Source organism: Syngnathoides biaculeatus, chromosome 12 (genome assembly GCF_019802595.1).
Source record: "Syngnathoides biaculeatus isolate LvHL_M chromosome 12, ASM1980259v1, whole genome shotgun sequence".
Taxonomy (NCBI): Eukaryota; Metazoa; Chordata; class Actinopteri; order Syngnathiformes; family Syngnathidae; genus Syngnathoides; species Syngnathoides biaculeatus.
Window position 1 is genome coordinate 27763955 of NC_084651.1, and position 19018 is coordinate 27782972.

At 41.5% G+C, this 19018-nt stretch overlaps 1 protein-coding gene across 1 annotated transcript; it reads right to left on the reverse strand.

The window, feature by feature from the left end:
- Positions 1-7144: 7144 nt before the first annotated feature.
- On the reverse strand, positions 7145-15698 carry sdhaf4 (succinate dehydrogenase complex assembly factor 4). The gene is made up of 3 exons (XM_061836876.1): positions 15466-15698; positions 14724-14837; positions 7145-9231 (listed from the first exon to the last, which is right to left on the reverse strand). Exons 1-3 carry the CDS (start codon positions 15620-15622, stop codon positions 9122-9124), a joined length of 381 nt encoding a protein of 126 aa, XP_061692860.1. The 5' UTR covers positions 15623-15698; the 3' UTR covers positions 7145-9121.
- Positions 15699-19018: the final 3320 nt, after the last annotated feature.

A 19018-nucleotide genomic window follows, 5' to 3' on the forward strand; every position in this document is an offset into this window, starting at 1 on the left:
TCTTGTAGCACGATGCCCAGTCTTGTCCGATACTGTCAGACATTTAGAAGCACAAAATAAATGACGGTACATGGAAAAATTAGATGCACTCGGCATAGAGGACACGTATATGATGCCAAAGTCGATGTTTTTGCCGATAAGAAATTGGACCGTTAATTCGCTTCCACTTGTCTTGGACAACTCGATGGATCTGTTGAGTAAGTCGTCGAGATTTACACGGAAGAGTTTGAAAGCATAGAAAAGTCTGGACGCATACAAATACTTCGTTGCTGGATCTGTTCTCAATCAGGAATAAATCCCACATAGTAACGGTTTTGACTGCTCCTGAACGGGAGTGCGTTAGGCAACACTTTAACTTTTGCCGGAATCCATCGATCTTTTCAGCTATTATTCAATACAAATACCAATATTTAAATAAATGACCCATGGTTTTTACACAAACTCGCATTCTTTTCCTATGATTGAAAAAAAAAAATTACAGTCGTCTCCACGGAACATACACGGAAGCGATGGCGGCCACACTTAACCTCTGTAAACATCTGCAACAAACTTTTTTTTTTTTAAATACGCATTGTTCTCAAATAAGACAACTTGGCATTGTAAATACTTGGCAATTTGAGACTGAGAAGAAAAATTCCTACCTGAAATGAAGTGATCGCTCCACAGTCATGCGTATTCGATTGGGCACCATCCATTACATTTAATTGCTGAAATCCATCGATCTTTTCTGGTGTTTTCAGCTAGTATTCCATAGAATGATATCTTTGAATATCTGGCTCGTTTGTTGTAACAACCAACAGCACAACAAGTCTCCGGTATTGTGAATATTCTGCTCCGGTTCAATGTCTCCCACACTGTCAAGCAGCTCTTTTTGACCGGGAATATGGCGCCGTTAAAATGATGACGTCACGTGCACGAGCTCTATATTCCACAAATTACAATGAATTTTTTGGACACTTTTTGTACAAGAGGATGAACAATCTGACACGTTATCAAATTCCACAATTTCGCTCTCAAGTTTATAAATTAATCATCTGAAGCGTTTACATTAGTTTTGTTTATCTAAATTGGCCTACTAAATGTTCCAGCCATTATCCTTTTCTTCATAAATTATGACTTTCTTTCCCTTTTAATATTTTATAGTTATAAAATACAACAGGAAGCTTTTATTGTATACCAAAATCTAGTATTTTTTCAGCGGTATAAGGTATCTGAAAGTGAACATAAAATGCTCATAATATACGCACTCACTTGTAACCAACAATTCCGAATACGATTCTTTAACAATGTCAAATTTCCAATATTAAGTACCTCAGTGATATCATCCATTTGAAGGACATATACAGTGAACAAAATATGTATTTGAACATGCTATATTGCAAGTTCTCCCACTGAGAAATCATTGAGGGGTCTAAAATTTTCATTGTAGGTGCATGTCCACTGAAGAGAATCTAAAAAGAAAAATCCAGAAATCATAATTTATGATTTCTTTAACGATTTATTTGTCTGATACATCTGCAAATAAATATTTGAACACTTGTCTATCAGCGATAATTCTGACCCTTAAAGACCTGTTAGCCCGCCTTTAAAAGTCCACTTCCACTCCATGTATTATCCTGAATCAGATGCACCTGTCCACCCCATAGAATCAGTAAGACTTGTAACTTGGCCAAGACCAAACACCTGTCCAAAGACACCAGAGACAAAATTGTACAACTCCACATGGGTGGAAAGGGCTACGGCGAAATTGCCAAGCAGCTTGGTGAAAAAAGGTCCAAGGTTGGAGAAATCATAAGAAAATGGAAGACGCAAAACATGATGGTCAATCTCAACCGGAGTGGAGCTCCATACAAGATATCACCTCGTGGGGTCTCAATGAGCCTTAGAAAGGTGAGGAATCAGCCCAGGACTACACGGCAGGACTTGGTCAGTGACCTGAAAAGACATGGGACCACTGTATCCAAGGTGACTGTTAGTAATAGAATAAGACGTCACGGTTTGAAATCATGCATGGCACGGAAGGTTCCCTTGCTTAAACCAACACATGTCAAGGCCCGACCTAAGTTTGCCGATGACTATTATTTGGATGATACAGAGGAGTCATGGGAGAAGGTTGTGTGGTCAGATGAGACCAAAATTGAACTTTTTGGTCAAAATTCCACTAACCGTGTTTGGAGGAAGACGAATGATGAGTCCCATCCCAAGAACACCATCCCTACTGTGAAGCATGGGGGTGGTAGCATCATGCCTTGGGGGTGTTTTTCTGCACATGGGACAGGACGACTGAACTGTAGATGAGAGGATGACCGCGGCCATGTATTGTAAGATTTTGGGGAACGACCTCTTTCCGTCAGTCAGGGCACTGAAGATGGGTCGTGGCTGGGTCTTTCAACATGACAATGACCCGAAGCACATAGCCAAGGAAAACCAAGCAGTGGCTCCGTAAGAAGCATATCAAGGTTCTGGTGTGGCCCCACCAGTCTCCAGACCTAAACCCAATAGAAAATCTTTGCAGGGAGCTGTTTTTCAGCGACAGCCCAAAAACCTGTCTGATCTAGAGAATATCTGTGTGGAGGAGTGCGCCTAGGCATACCGTTTGCATTGTAGACGAGAGAGAGAGAGAGAGAGAGAGAGAGAGAGAGACAGACAGACAGACAGACAGACAGACAGACAGAATCTAGACATACCATTTGGATTGTAGACCAAGAACCTTCATCAAAAATGGCCAGTCTTTCAGTTGCTTCATTAGCAGAGTTAAAAACTCTCGTCTTGGACCACCCATGTCAACTCCTTTCTCAGAAATACCAGCATCATCAGTAAATCTGACCTTCATGTTACACGTTTCAGAGTATGTTGTACGCTTGAAACCTCTGACTGCTCCATCCCAAAAATCAGCCCCCTGAGACATTGAACCTCCTGACTTTTTGTGTCGATAAGACATTATAGGTTTGCCACCATGTCCTGCACTGTCATGGTCGTCTCCTCGCTGCAAAGATGATTGTGATTGGTGTACATTCCAGACAGTTCAGAATTTACTACCTTGATTAAAAAGTAATCTAAATTCCAAAAATACTACGGAGTAAAACCAAACACCAGGAATATGCTCATTTTACTCTGTTGGATGTTGGAAATTCTCCATATTGCCTCAAGGTGCTCCTCCACATGTGGTCAAAAAAGAGCTGTGTATTTGCTGTTGAAATATTACAATTAAAACATTCAAATGTGTTAAATATTTACCCTCATCAAGTGAATGACATTAAAAACGTAAAAACAACTTTTTTCATGTTATTTACCTATAACAAGAAAGATTGACTGGATTTGTTTCAGGTAGATCAACATCTTCAGCGTCAGATATTACTATCTGAAAAACAAATGAAAATGTGTAATAAAATGTCCGACAATAATGTATTGAAATGTATGAAATATCAATGGCAAAAATTAGACATTACCTGGGCAGGCTCAATTGTTGATGAAGGTCCCTCTGTATCTATGAAACATTCTTGAAATGGTCACATTATTCCGCTAATTGTTCTAGTATTAATGTAAGAGGCTATGCAAAAAATGTAAACATTGTGAATACCACACGAAAATGATTGAGTTGGCTACATAGAACCAAACAACAAAAAACAACTATATAACTAAGTGTATAGGAATAAAAATTTGTTTACGACTTGGTTAGTTCAACAGAAACTAGCTCTAGAGACATGGAGGGTTCGTACAGAATTCGTAGAGAATCAAAATTCCATGAATTTTCCATGACTTTCCCGAGACTCAATTCAAATTTCCATCACTAATATTGGATTGACTGATTGTGGTAGACGCCAATATTTCAATGATAGGATCATGTGTTTCCACTTAAGTGCCGAAGCTTACCAATGTAGTAGGTGCATCATAATGACTGTGAAATTTACGGTTGTTAAAAATATAAACTATAATTGTATAAAAGTCTATAAAAGTATTGTTGATAAGAATCTCATTGGCTTTGTGTATAATCAGTAGGGACATGGGCATCCTTTTACAAAGCCATTCAGCCTTGAGTTTGCTTATCCTCAGCAGTAAACCACACTCCTAAGTGAATTCTCATCTGCTGTGTTGTAAGGTAAGAGTACTCTTCAGTTACGAAGGCTTTACGCACGCAAGCAATGGGCTTCAAACTTGCCTACAACCCAGACTAACAGACGAACATGGTGTAAAAGCCACTGCACATGTAGACGTCACTAATAATTATACAGTATACTGAAGTCGAGTCTGAATTAATTAGAGGGTGATCATGCTCATGGCAGCAAGATAATGCTCGAGAGCAGGATATTAACGTGATTGGATTTTTCCATTGTTGCTTTGTTTTGCTGTTGTTTTTATGCTGAATTAGAATCTGAAATCCATTATGAAGGAAAAAAAAATATAAAATAAAAATTTAAAATATATAAAAATATGGCAATATTTGAAAACTGTCAAACAAACAAAAATTTCATGGTCAATATCTTATAAAAGGCACAAGATAGTTAAAACTTTCTTTCCATTTGGGATTTAAGTACTTGAAGAATCATGTTCTCTGAGGTTTCTGTTGAAATGGTATGCAGCTTAAATGTCACCTGAAAATCGGATGAAAATATTTCATTCTACTTAAAAGCCTGCAATTTTTTTTTTAAATGATAAACAAAGTCTGTCCCATGGTGGTAACTATTACACATTCTGGTTTGTTTGCAAAATATTACGTGAATATAGGAAATGCGCCTACATCATAAAATCACGTGATTTTCATTAACGCCACCATACTGCCGGTCAAACAAAGCATTGTTGAATGTTAATTCCGTGAAGAGTGAACGAAAATATGTCTGATACCAAGAGACCCAGAGTATTGTCTGATACCGTTAAACATTTAGAAGTTGATAATAAACAAAGGTAGGTGTAAAAATTAGAGAAGGGCTCAGCAACCTTTATGAGGCCGAGGGCTACTTCGTGAGCATCGATCGTATAAAGGGCTTCGTGACCTGTTTGCTTTGTTTCAGACTCAGTTCATTACACGTACATAAAATATTTTTGCTTTATTTTATTGCAATAAATGACATTCACGTAAGCAAGCCAGGGTCAGAATTTAAAGCATAAATAATAGTAACAATTTGTGGCCTACGGTATTTTTAGAACATACCTCACGGGCACCTTATATGGTCCTTGCGGGCTACCATTCACCCGCGGGCACCGTGTTGGTGACCCCTGAATTAAAGACAATTTGCATAGAGGATCCATTTTTAATGACAAAGTCGATGTTTTCTCCAATTGACTTTTAATTCGCTTCCCTATCTTGGAAAGCTGAATATTCACATGTATCTGGTGAATAAATCGTTGAGGTTTACACAGAAGAGTTTGAAAGCGTATAAAAGTCAGGACACGTACAAATATTACGTTGCTGGATGGGTCATAGATGTCGTGTCCTGTAGAATTGAAAGAAACAAATCTCTTGTGATGTCAAAAGTAACTTCTCCAGGAGTATGGGGTACCAAACCCCCTATACGGGCTGTTCAGTCCATGTACGACCGCTGTCAGAGTTTGGTCTGCATTGCCGACAATAAGTCGAACTTGTTTCGAGTGAGAGTTTTATGGACAGAATCTCGAGGCGCAGCCGAGGCGTATAGGGTTGCCTCAGTATCGCATCTCTGCTCTTTGCAGATGATGAGGTCTTGTTGGCTTCAACAAGCTGTGATCTCCAACGCTCATTGGAGCTTTTCGCAGCAAAGGGTAAAACGGCTGCAATATGAATGAGCACCTTCAAATCTGAGACCATGGTCCTCAGCCGGAAAAGGGTAGCGTGCCTTCTCTGGGTCAGGTATGAGATCCTACAGGGTTCATACTCAGTCTGACCAAAAAAATTTAAGGGCTTTTTAGGGGCATTCTTAGGGGCTGACACGAAAAATTTAGGGCTGACACGGAAAAAATTTAGGGCCGACACGAAAAATTTAGGGCCATCGTGGGAAATCAAGAGGAAGGAAAAAAGACTCACCCAATGGTGCCATCAAACGTTCTTGGTTCATCAAATGTTACAGTATCTCAGTACCTCTGACAGTGATCACCTGTCACCCCTTGTGGTAGTTCTCATTGATATGATCATTGTCAACGTCTTCACATAACAGTATACAGAAAAACAGATTCCAACTACAATTGCAACTATATACACAAATGTCTTCTACTGATGTCTGTCTCAGCACCCCTACGAGTCTCGCTCCTTGAGCCTACCCAGGGCCTCCTCTATTTGTTGCTGCAGAAGTGCCAAAGTGGCTCTCTTGTCCTTTGCTCTGCCTCTGGGTGCATTGGCCTCGGTGATAAACCTCAGATTCCTCTTTTCTTCTGCCTCTTCACACAGCCTGTCAGCCTTCTCAATAAGCGTAGATATGTCAGTCTCTATTCTGGCTTTTTTTGGCTTTGAGGCAGTAGAGATAAAAAGTGGGCAGCGATGCCAAATAGAGCCAAGTATGAAGTTTTCCTTTCTCACAGTGGTAGTTTTTAGCAATGTCACTGTCTGGGAACATGACTGCAAACACTTTTGAATTATTTTCACAAGATTTGTAACTGTAATTGCTGCAGATCACTTTTAAAGTCCACACGATCTCTGCCTTTAACGAGTACGTCTTCGTGTATTGAACTACGTTCATAAAGCCTGACTTCTGGCTGGTTGAAGTCGATGGCTGGACAACTGTAGGTGCGCATTAGGGATCGCAACCGGTTACAAATAACCGGTTATAACCGGTTTTCAGTTTTTAAAAACTGAAACCGTAATCGGACTTTCAAAATCGGTTAAAATTTCCAATCATTTCTTTCTGTTCCGGTACTCCACATTGCGCTATTTTTTCAACATCATTTCCACTTTTTTCAAGTTTCGCTGTTAGAGTAAAGTTGGACTCAAAAGAACATTCAGTTCAATCAAAGAAACATCAAACATGGCATCGAGGAAACGCTCGGTATACTTTCATGCCCTTTCCGAAAGTCCGAAAGAATAATGTTAACATTAAAACGTTTTTACAAAAAAAAAATAACAAAAATTTAACTTACACGAGTGCGTTGTTGAAAGCCACATTCAACAAGCTTGTTCGTCAATATTGTGCACAAACTACCCCATTACCGTGGAGTAAATTAACATCGATGGTGTAGCACCGGAGAAAAGGAGTCGGAGGCGGAGTGTCGGACACAGGAACAAAACGTGTTTTATTGGCAGACATCAAAACACTACTTGCATAACGGGGGGAACTCTGAACTCGTCACTCCGGAAAAGCAACAACAATAACAGTCCGTGCGGCCCCAACTCAAGGTCCCGCGGGTGAATTATGTAAACACCACTATGGTACCGGTTTTAAAACCGGTTAATGGTTTTTTTTTTTTTTTTTGCTACAACTGTTCGGTTAAAATCGGTTATGAAAGTGTTTTTTTGCGATCCCTAGTGCCCATGCACTGCTAGTACCACTGCCTGAAGTTGATGCTTCACTATCTTGATATTTTAGAAACAGATTTAAACCAACGGAAGATGAGAGAGTCTTCGCCAAATCAGCATGTCTCCTGTTTTTCCGGTGCAACTCCAGCGCTTTGACGCCCATCTTTTCAAGCTGGTAACTCTGCTTGCACAGATGGCAGTAAAACATATGCCGATCTTTTGGATCTCGACGAACCCAGCTCCCAAACTCCTTACTTTCAACCCAAGCATAATTTAAAAATGCACTTCCCCGTGATACAAGTTGGATCGATGAAAGAACTACGCTGCGTCGTAACGAAGATGAAGTGAAATGCCTACTCACGGAAACAAACAATGGAATATCGACAAGATGGCGACTAGTTGTCAACACGGTGACTTCAGTTGACAATTTCCGGCTGATTTGGACACCAGACGGATCGCTACTTTTTTTTTTTTTTACATAAAAGACTAATTTATTTTTTCGGGAGAATTTTGGCGGTAGAGGCTCTCCCTTCGAGATAGGGTGAGAAGCTCGGTCATCCGGGATGGGCTCAGTGTCGAGCTCCTGCTCCTCCGCATTGAGAAGGGCCAGATGAGGTGGCTGAGGTATCTGATCCGGATGCCTCCCGATTGCCTCCCTGGTGAGGGATGTCCCAGGCATGTCCCACCGGAAACAGACCCCGGGGATTACCTGGGACACTCTGGAGAGACTTTCTCTCAGCCTTGGGATCCCTTCTTATGAGCTGGATAAGCGCATGGGGAAAGGGAAGTCTGAGTATTCCTGCTAAAGCTACTTCCCTCGGATGGATGGAATATACTGTATATGCATTTAAATAAATTTCAAACAACTAACCACAAAGGTTTTTTTTAACTGAAATTAATTTATTAGTCGGTTAAATTAATTTGGCTCATTAGTTTTCAACCCTTCAGCCCTTTTCAACCGTCTCAAGTCTTCAACTGTGTCCAGTATGAAAAAGACTACATTTGAGTGTGAAGACCATCAAAATGAATTACAATACTCTGTAAATCAAACTTTACTCGTATATTTTACTTTATTTATACATCTGTAATTATGTGAGGACTGTCATTGTGAAAGTGTAACAGTGTGTTTCTCCTCTGCTTCTGGGTACCACCATAATAATATTAAGAATCAAATAAGACCTACTTTGATGAAAAAACACAATTAGCATAAATATGAGTCATAAAGAGTAACAAAGCTATCCATCTACACTGACCTGTACCAGTTAAATACCAGCCACACAGCCAACCTCTCTCCACCGACCACATCCTTCAACAAACTGCATCTAGCCTTCGGAATGCAGATAGTTTGGTCAAAGATCCAATCTAATCCAGTGTGCAGTATGTCATTCGGCACTCTACAGAAAAGTATGACAATTGAAGGTACTACATCAGTACCCTAATTTTTGCACCATTACTCATTCATGTCTCTTAAAAACGTGAATCATTGTGGTGATCTTGAAGTTTTCTTAGGAGAATAGAGCAATTTATCAGTGGATGACGAGAAGTCCATCTTGGCTAGGATACACACTTTAGGTCTCGCATGGATTATGGTACGCCACTCAGCAACATACTTTGTAGCGTTCTCATTCTGATCTAAATGTCACATTGCAGACAATTCCAAAGTATATTCCAGGTGGAATAATGTACAACACAGACAATGAACTAGAAGTCCACACAGCGACCCTTCCTCTCCCAGTCTCCGTAGCGGGTGGGCTCTGGACCTCGGGGACCTCCCTTTTCCTTGGTTCCAGGATTCACATCTTCAGGAAACCCTTTGGGATGAGAAATACTTTAGTCATATATTTATAACAACTTCACTTAACTGTGCTTGGTGCTATGCTCTCTGTGTGACCTTTTCTTTGAAAACAGTGCTTGATTAGTGTCACTGACATTACTAGTTAGAAAAATGAATGCTATGAAAATAAATATTGGAATGACTTTTTTCTTAAAATTTCCGAGATGCAGTATGAAAGCTCATTTGCTCATTGTGAAATTTAGTCAACACAAGTTGGCTGGAAACATGATGGGTAGATAAATTAGCTAAACTTACAGTTGAGGCCAGGGGTTTAAGTACACTGTGGAAAAACAAAGTTTTTTTTTTTTCAAGTCTCACGGTCTGAATCCAAATAAGAATAAAACTCTCCTGTTTCAGGTCAGTCAGCATCACCAAAATTATTGAGTTTTGTTAAATGGCACAATAATGAGAGAGAGAATTTCTTAGCGAACTTAGCATTATTTTCTTCAATGTCAAAAGTTTACATTTACAAAGCACTGTCTTAAAAGAACATGGGGAAGCCCAGATATTGAGGTCCTTGCTTGAGAATATCCTGATAATTTAAATGACTACATCTGACTTAAGTGATGGCACACCTGTTGGATGTATTTAAGGCCACACCTAAAATACTCTGCTTCCTTGTTTAAAATCATGAGGGGGAAAAAAAAAAAAAAAAAAAAAAATAAAAAAATCGGCCAGGGAATTGGTGAAAGAATCATGTAGCGCAACAAGTCTGCGTCATCCTTGGGTGTAATTTTCAGATGCTTTAAGGTGCATAGCTCATCTTTTGAAACAATTACATGCAAGTATAACCATAATGGGAAAGTCCAGCCACCATACCTCTCTGGAAGGAGACAGGCTCTGTGCCCCAGAGATTAACATGTTTTGGTCCGAAATGTACAAATCAACTCCAGAGCAAAAGCCAAAGACCTTGTGAAGATGCTTGATAAAGCCAGTGTGATGCTGTGAGCGTTCCCAGTGCTGAAAAGTCTCCTTTTGATTAACATGTATGCACATATATTAATCTGCATGCGCGCATATTTTGAAACTTTCAGCAAGTCTGAAACATCCCCATCCATGCTTCAACATGTGCCATTCGACAACTTGTCGCAGAGTGTTCATGTTCATTATGGACGTCTCAGAAAGACGAACGTACATATACGTGTATATCTTTTTATCAACTTTTGTTTTAAGGTTAGGTTAGGATATAACTACGTTAGCACCCTCTATGGAGAAGAAGGGGAACTATGAGACCGGGGGGATTTCCCAGTAAGTGTCTGCTACGTACCCAGAGTTCCCCTGTTAGTAACGCATCCGCATTCATCACAAGTAGACTTTTCAGTACGAGGGAGCGCTCAGACCGTCACACCGGTAAGAAAGTGTCATTATCCACAGTGACTCAAGTTCTCCACCGAAATGGGCTGAAATGCCATTCACTGAGAATGAAGCCATTGCTTCAAAAGAAACCAGCCAGATTACAGTTCGCAAAAAGACACTAAGACAAATATCTTAACTTCTGGCGACATGTAGTTTGATAAAACTAAAGTGGAGCTGTGTGGCCATAATGACCAAAGTTACATCAGGAAGAAAAAGGGGGAAGCTTGTAGACTTGAGAACAGCATACCAACTGTGAAGCATGCAGCTGGCAGTATCACGTTGTGGGACTGTTTTACTGCAGCAGAAACTGGAGCTCTTCATAAAACAGACAGCATCATGAAGAAAGAACATCACATAGAGATGTTAAGGCAACATCTCAAGACATCAGCTAGAAGCTAAAAACTGGGCGCAAATAGGTCCTCCAAATGGACAATAACGCTAAACCAGGGGTCGGCAACCTTTAAAAGAGCCATTTTGACCTGGTTTCCACGAAAAAGACAACAACACTGGGAGCCACAGACATTTCTTGACATCTGAAATAAAGACGTTAGCTTATATTTACAGTGCCTTATGAAAGTATTCAGCCCCCTTGAACTATTAACCCTTTAGCCACATTTCAGACTTCAAACATAAAGATATAAAAAAAATTTGGTCAAGAATCAACAAGTGTGACACAAGTGTGAAGTGGAACGACATTTATTGGATATTATATACTTTTTTTTTTTTAAACAAATAAAAACCTGAAAAGTGGGGCATGCAATACTATCCCCCCCCCCTGCATTAATACTTTGTAGTGCCACCTTTTGCTGCAATTACAGCTTCAAGTCGCTTGGGAGATCATTTTGTACACTGAGAGACTGAAATTCTTGCTAATTCTACCTTGCAAAAACAGCTCGAGCTCAGTGAGGTTGGATGGAGAGCATTTGTGAACAGCAGTCTTCAGTTCGGCCCACAGAGTCTCGATTGGATTCAGGTCTGGACTTTGACTTGGCCATTCACACTTGGATATGTTTATTTGTGAACCATTCCATTGTAGATTTGGCTTTATGTCTTGGATCATTGCCCTGTCTTTTGCAGACTCAAAAAGGTTTTCTTCCAGAATGGTCCTGTATTTGGCTCCATTCATCTTTCCCATCAATTTTATCCATCTTCCCGGCCCTGGTGAAGAAAATCAGGCCCAAACAATAAGGCTGCCACCACCATGTTTGACAGTTGGGATGCTGTGTTCAGGGTGATGAGCTGTGTTGCTTTTACGCCAAACATATCATTTTGCATTGTGGCCAAAAAGTTTAATTTTGGATTAATCTGACCAGAGCACATTATTCCACGTTTGGTGTGTCTCCTGGGTGGCTTGTGGCAAACTTTAAACTTGTCTTTGAGAAATGGCTTTATTCTTGCCACTCTTCCATAAAGGCCAGAATTGTGCAGTGTACGAATGATTGTTGTCCTATTGACAGACTCTCCCACCTCAGCTGTAGATCTCTGCAGTTCATCCACAGTGATCAAGGGCCTCTTGGCTGCACCTCTAAGTCTTCTTGTTTGAGGTGAAAGTTTCGAGGGATGGCCAGGTTTTGGTAGATTTGCAGTGGTTTGATACTCCTTCCATTTTAATATGATTGCTTGCACAGTGCTCCTTGAGATGTTTAAAGCTTGGGAAATATTTTTGTATCCAAATCAGTCTTTAAACTTCTCCACAACAGTATCTCGGACCTGCCTGGTGTGTTCCTTGGTCTTCATGATGCTCTCTCCACTTTAAACAGAACCCTGAGACTATGACAGAGCAGGTCCATTTGTACGGAGACTTGATTAGACACAAGTGCATTCTATTTATCATCATCAGTCAACATTGGATCATTCAGAGATCCTCACTGAACTTCTGGAGTGAGTTTCCTGCACTGAAAGTAAAGGGGCCAAATAATATTGCACACCCCACTTTTTGGGTTTTTATTTGTTAAAGTATAAAATATCCAATAAATTTCATCCCACTTCATGATTCTGTCTCACTTGTTTTTTATTCTTGACAAGAAACATTAAATTTTCTATCTTTATGTTTGAAGCCTGAAATGTGGCGAAAGGTTGAAAGGTTCAAAGGGGCCGAATACTTTCACAGGGCACTGTATTTTTCCGTCCATATTTTTATACAAATATATCCTTACACTTGTAAAATAGTGTGTTTATGAAATCCATACAGTCATCCATGCTCACATTCGTTTTCATAAAACCATTTTTAACTCTGGTAAAACAAAAAAAAGTTTGTCTCTTTCAATTGAATTAAAAATCTGAACTTAAATTATCGATATACCATCAAGCAATCATCTTTTAGGCTTTCGTAGAGTCAAGTGGAGCCTTGACGTGAATTTCAAAATACTGTAAAATTTGTAATTATGAGTGTAGCCCTTTAAGCGCGTATTGGGAAGTAAGGTATACGAGCGGAAGAGTGAACGTAACCGAGCAGCTTGTTGTTGGAGAGTTCGGTGTGATGCCAGAGTGTTAATTAAAAAAAGCAACTAATCAACCCAGCAGTGACTCCTGTCATGCAGTTCAAAGGAAATGCTCGTCAATACTAAGAAAATGTATACACTGTAAACTTTTTACCTCGAAGAAATCTCAAAATTCTCTTAATATTGTGGCATTTGACAAAATTAAATAATTTTGAAGATCCTGACTGACCTGAAATAGGAGAGGTTTAATCTGATTTGACATAGTGAGACAAAAAAAGAAATATTTTTGCAAAGTGTATGTAAACTACTGGCTTCAACTGTATTTGCACACAAGGGATATATTAATGTTGGGAGATTTTTTTTTTTTAATAGAATCGAACTTTAATGCATATAGAATTTAAAGCCCAAGTGACATGTCTACACACACACACACACACACACACACACACACACACACACCACACACACACACACACACACACACACACACACACACACACCACACACACACACACTCTAAAATAGATAGTAATGAAAAATACATATTATTCACTTCAATGTCTTACGAAAAAATAAATATGAGCAGAGAGGGTGTCATCCATGTGCAAAGTTGCGAAAGTCTCACTCGACAAAGTGGTAGCCATATTGCCTGCAACATCATCATCAATGTCACACTGGGACATTCACCATTAAAAACACGTAGTGGCACCTGCTACGGGAGAAGAAAAACAGATATCGGATTTTTCCGACACCCCTTCTGACACGGATGCTCTTTTCGAAGAAGAGAACATCTCACATTGGAGTGAAGTGACCGGGGCAATAATACCCTATCGTTTCTAGATATATTTAGATGATAAGCAGATCACTTCTAACTAACAGACTCCCCGACAGCATGACAGTATGTAGCATACTCAGCCGCGAGCGACAACAACGCCGCGGCCGCTGACGATGGCGCACTCAGTCGTGAGTGACGACAAAGCCGTAAAGCGCCCGGCTCGGCGTCGCAGTGAGCCACCCCAGCCAAAGCCACAATCGGCGGACACGGTGCCGACGCGCACATCGATACATTTAGCACCCCTGACTTACCGGTGCGGATCTTTTGTTATGTTCTTTGAGCATTACGCCCACCCCAACTATTTTTTTTGGGGAGCTCTATACACACCTACCTGTCATTTGGAACCCATGGAGCTCTCGTCCTTTGCAACTGTGCTATCCATTTTTCATGACGAACCGGGTCTTTTGGAAACATATGAAGAGTAAATCCATCCTCCCGAGTGTTCGAACAATATCCAGCAATACAACGAGCCGGCATTTGGCTAATACGAAGGAACAAAGAGCTATCTCCCAGCAGGTAAAACTAGTATACACACACTAGGTCACCTGAGTGCAGTCCTGCTGACAACGTCACTTCCTGCTTCTTCTCCAAAACAAATCCCTCGAGAGTATTTTCATTGCGGGAGTTACCAAAGGCCATATACGTCAAAATCATGTTTTGCCATGAAAAAACGGATGGGTCCATTCCGGTTGCCTTATTTCAAATTTTTCATTAAAAACATACTGAAAATAATGTATTTCATGTCAGTGGAGCTTGACAACACAGTGAAATATTACAAAAGAGTAACTGAAATACCATGTGTATTTTTCTCCATTAAAAAAAAAACCAAATTCTTACTTTCCAGAACATCTTTAGTTTTCTCCTCATCCTTGTCAAAGCGCCCTTGGGGAGTAACAGCTTTCTTCTGAGGCTCTCGCTCTTTCACAGGACCACTGGTGGACCGGAACCATCCTGAGTACAACCCAGAATAGACTGTTTTCAAATGACGTCACACACCTTCCGATTTAGAACACTGGCGCCATCTTGGTTTGGTGTATTCGCGAAAACACAGTACCAAAGCAGGAATCATTTCAGAAAGGCGTATGAATGGGGACGTACTACTATGTTATCGGTTGCTCAAACGGGCGTTATAAAACATCTTTCTTTTAACTGCCAGCTGTGATCAAGAACCAGTGCAAGAAAACGGAGCAGTTATCAACCAAACGGCAAATACTGTGGCTATCTCCTATTAGTAGAGTCGATGAAGCAGCCAAGCACAATACTCATGTGTGAATGCAATGCATGTCTCCAAAATCGGTATTTTCTGTTTCATTATAAGTTTACAAAAACAAGTTACCTCACCACTAGCTGTTTTGTGATTGAGTTAAAAATGTAGCTGTGGAAGTGGAGAAAAAGGTGCGGGCTCCACTTGGTACTTGTCCCAGTCAAATCTGTGTGTGTGTGTGTAACAAAAACGAAAATAATAATCTACACCTCTTCCGCTGGTATGATCAACATAATTTAACACAACGCTGACATATTTACATTGCATTGTGCGGTAATTAGCAGTGTGGGGAGATAGGTTGCTTACAATGCATACCGCTGCATGACGAACCCAGCCATTTATGAATTGGTTGTCGGCCTCCAGACTTTTGTAATTCTTTAGTTGGTCCACGGTATATGCGCTTGTCGCGAAGAGGAGATAGTGGACGACGTCTGGATAGGTTACCGACGCCCACAGTTGTTGTGTGCTCCATTTGTCTTTCTCCAAGGCATGGGTCGGATTGTCGATCAAAGCACACCTCTTGTCATAACGATTTCTGAAAACAACATCTAATGGACACCGATAACTTTCCAAAGTCTTTTTAGCCATCATGCGTCACTTTTAATCGTCGTTTGAACATTTGTGTAACTCAAAAAGCATTAGGAGAGAATGACGCGTCAGTCGAGTGAACCCATCCAACAGGGCCAGGTGCCCCGGATGTAGTCACGTTGTCGAAAACGGTCTTTAAGACACTTTATGAATGATACGTTTAGAATGCAGCCCTATGGGGGCACAAACCAGTGCAATCTGTAGGCCGGTCCCAAGCCCGGATAAATGCAGAGGGTTGCGTCAGGAAGGGCATCCGGCGTAAAAACTGTGCCAAACAAATATGAGCGTTCATCTAAAGAATCCCATACCGGATCGGTCGTGGCCCGGGTTAACAACGCCCGCCCCCGGCACTGCTAACCTGCAGGGCGTCGGTGGAAATTCAGCTACTGTGGGTCGAAGACAAAGAAGAGGAGGAAACCGGATCCAGCGTCAGAAGAAAAAGAGGAATGCACAGAGCCTACAACTGAGTGTAGGGACTTTGAATGTTGGGACTATGACAGGAAAAGCTCAGGAGTTGGTTGACATGATGATTAGGAGAAAGGTTGATATTCTGTGCATCCAAGAGAGCAGGTGGAAAGGTAGTAAGGCTAGAAGTTTGGGAGCAGGGTTTAAATTATTCTACCACGGAGTAGATGGGAAGAGAAATGGAGTAGGGGTTATTTTAAAGGAAGAGCTGGCTAAGAATGTCTTGGAGGTGAAAAGAGTATCAGATCGAGTGATGAGACTAAAATTTGAAATTGAGGGTTATGTATAATGTGGTTAGCGGCTATGCACCACAGGTAGGATGTGACCTAGAGTTGAAAGAGAAATTCTGGAAGGAACTAGATGAAGTAGTTCTGAGCATCCCAGACAGCGAGAGAGTTGTGATTGGTGCAGATTGTAATGGACATATTGGTAAAGGAAACAGGGGCGATGAAGAAGTGATGGGTAAGTACGGCATCCAGGAAAGGAACTTTGAAGGGCAGATGGTGGTGGACATTGCAAAAAGGATGGAGATGGCTGTAGTGAACACTTATTTCCAAAAGAGGGAGGAACATATAGTGACCTACAAGAGCGGCGGTAGAACCACGCAGGTAGATTATATTTTGTGCAGACGATGTAATCTGAAGGAGGTTACTGACTGTAAAGTAGTGGTAGGGGAGAGTGTAGCTCGACAGCATAGGATGGTAGTATGTAGGATGATTCCGGTGGTGGGTAGGAAGATTAAGAAGACAAAGGTAGAGCAGAGAACCATGTGGTGGAAGCTGAGAAAGGAAGAATGTTGTGCGGCCTTCCGGAAAGAGGTGAGACAGGCTCTCGATGGACAACCGAAGCTCCCGGAAGACTGGACGACGACAGCCAAGGTGATCAGAGAGACAGGCAGGAGAGTACTTGGTGTGTCATCTGGTAGGAAAGGGGAGAAGGAGACTTGGTGGTGGAACCCCAAAATACAGGGAGTCATACAAGGAAAGAGATTAGCGAAGAAGAAGTGGGATACTGAGAGGACTGAGGAGAGGCGAAGGAGTACATCGAGATGCGACGTAGGGCAAAGGTAGAGGTGGCAAAGGCTAAACAAGAGGCATATGAAGACATGTACACCAGGTTGGACACGAAAGAAGGAGAAAAGGATCTCTACAGGTTGGCCAGACAGAGGGATAGAGATGGGAAGGATGTGCAGAAGGTTAGGGTGATTAAGGATAGAGATGGAAATGTGTTGACTGGTGCCGGTAGTGTGCTAAATAGATGGAAAGAATACTTTGAGAAGTTGATGAATGAAGAAAATGAGAGAGAAGGAAGAGTTGAAGAGGCAAGAGTGAAGGACCAGGAAGTGGAAATGATTACTAAGGGGGAAGTCAGAAAGGCACTACAAAGGATGAAAAATGGAAAGGCAGTTGGTCCTGATGACATACCGGTAGAGGTATGGAAGCAATTTGGAGAGATGGCTGTGGAGTTTTTGACCAACTTATTCAACAGAATACTAGCGGGCGAAAAGATGCCTGAAGAATGGAGGAAAAGTGTTCTAGTTCCCATTTTTAAGAACAAAGGGGATGTTCAGAGCTGTGGGAACTATAGAGGAATAAAGTTGATGAGCCACACAATGAAGTTATGGGAAAGAGTAGTGGAGGCTAGACTCAGGACAGAAGTAAGTATCTGCGAGCAACAGTATGGTTTTATGCCTAGAAAGAGTACCACAGATGCATTATTTGCCTTGAGGATGCTCGTGGAAAAGTACAGAGAAGCTCAGAAGGAGCTACATTGTGTCTTTGTGGATCTAGAGAAAGCCTATGACAGAGTACCAAGAGAGGAACTGTGGTACTGCATGCGTAAGTCTGGTGTGGCAGAGAAGTATGTTAAAATAGCACAGGACATGTATGATGGCAGCAGAACAATGGTGAGGTGTGCCTTAGGTGTGACAGAGGAATTTAAGGTGGAGGTGGGACTGCATCAGGGATCAGCTCTGAGCCCCTTCCTGTTTGCAGTGGTAATGGATAGGCTGACAGATGAGGTTAGACTGGAATCCCCTTGGACCATGATGTTCGCAGATGATATTGTCATATGCAGTGAAAGCAGGGAGCATGCAGAGGAACAATTGGAAAGATGGAGACATGCATTGGAAAGGAGAGGAATGAAGATTAGCCGAAGTAAAACAGAATATATATGCGTGAATGAGAAAAGTAGAGGGGGAAGAGTGAGGCTACAGGGAGAAGAGATAGCGAGGGTGGACGACTTCAAATACTTGGGGTCAACAATACAGAGCAATGGAGAGTGTGGTCAGGAAGTGAAGAAACGGGTCCAAGCAGGTTGGAACAGCTGGCGAAAGGTGTCTGGTGTGTTATGTGACAGAAGAGTGTCTGCTAGGATGAAGGGCAAAGTTTACAAAACAGTGGTGAGGCCGGCCATGATGTACGGATTAGAGACGGTGGCACTGAAGAAACAACAGGAATCTGAACTGGAGGTGGCAGAAATGAAGATGTTGAGGTTCTCGCTCGGAGTGACCAGGTTGGATAGGATTAGAAATGAGCTCATTAGAGGGACAGCCAAAGCTGGATGTTTTGGAGACAAGATTCGAGAGAGCAGACTTCGATGGTTTGGACATGTTCAGAGGCGAGAGAGTGAGTATATTGGTAGAAGGATGCTGAGGATGGAGCTCCCAGGCAAAAGAGCGAGAGGAAGACCAAAGAGAAGGTTTATGGATGTGGTGAGGGAAGACATGAGGGCAGTTGGGGTTCGAGAGGAAGATGCAGGAGATAGGCTAAGATGGCAAAAGATGACACGCTGTGGCGACCCCTAACGGGACAAG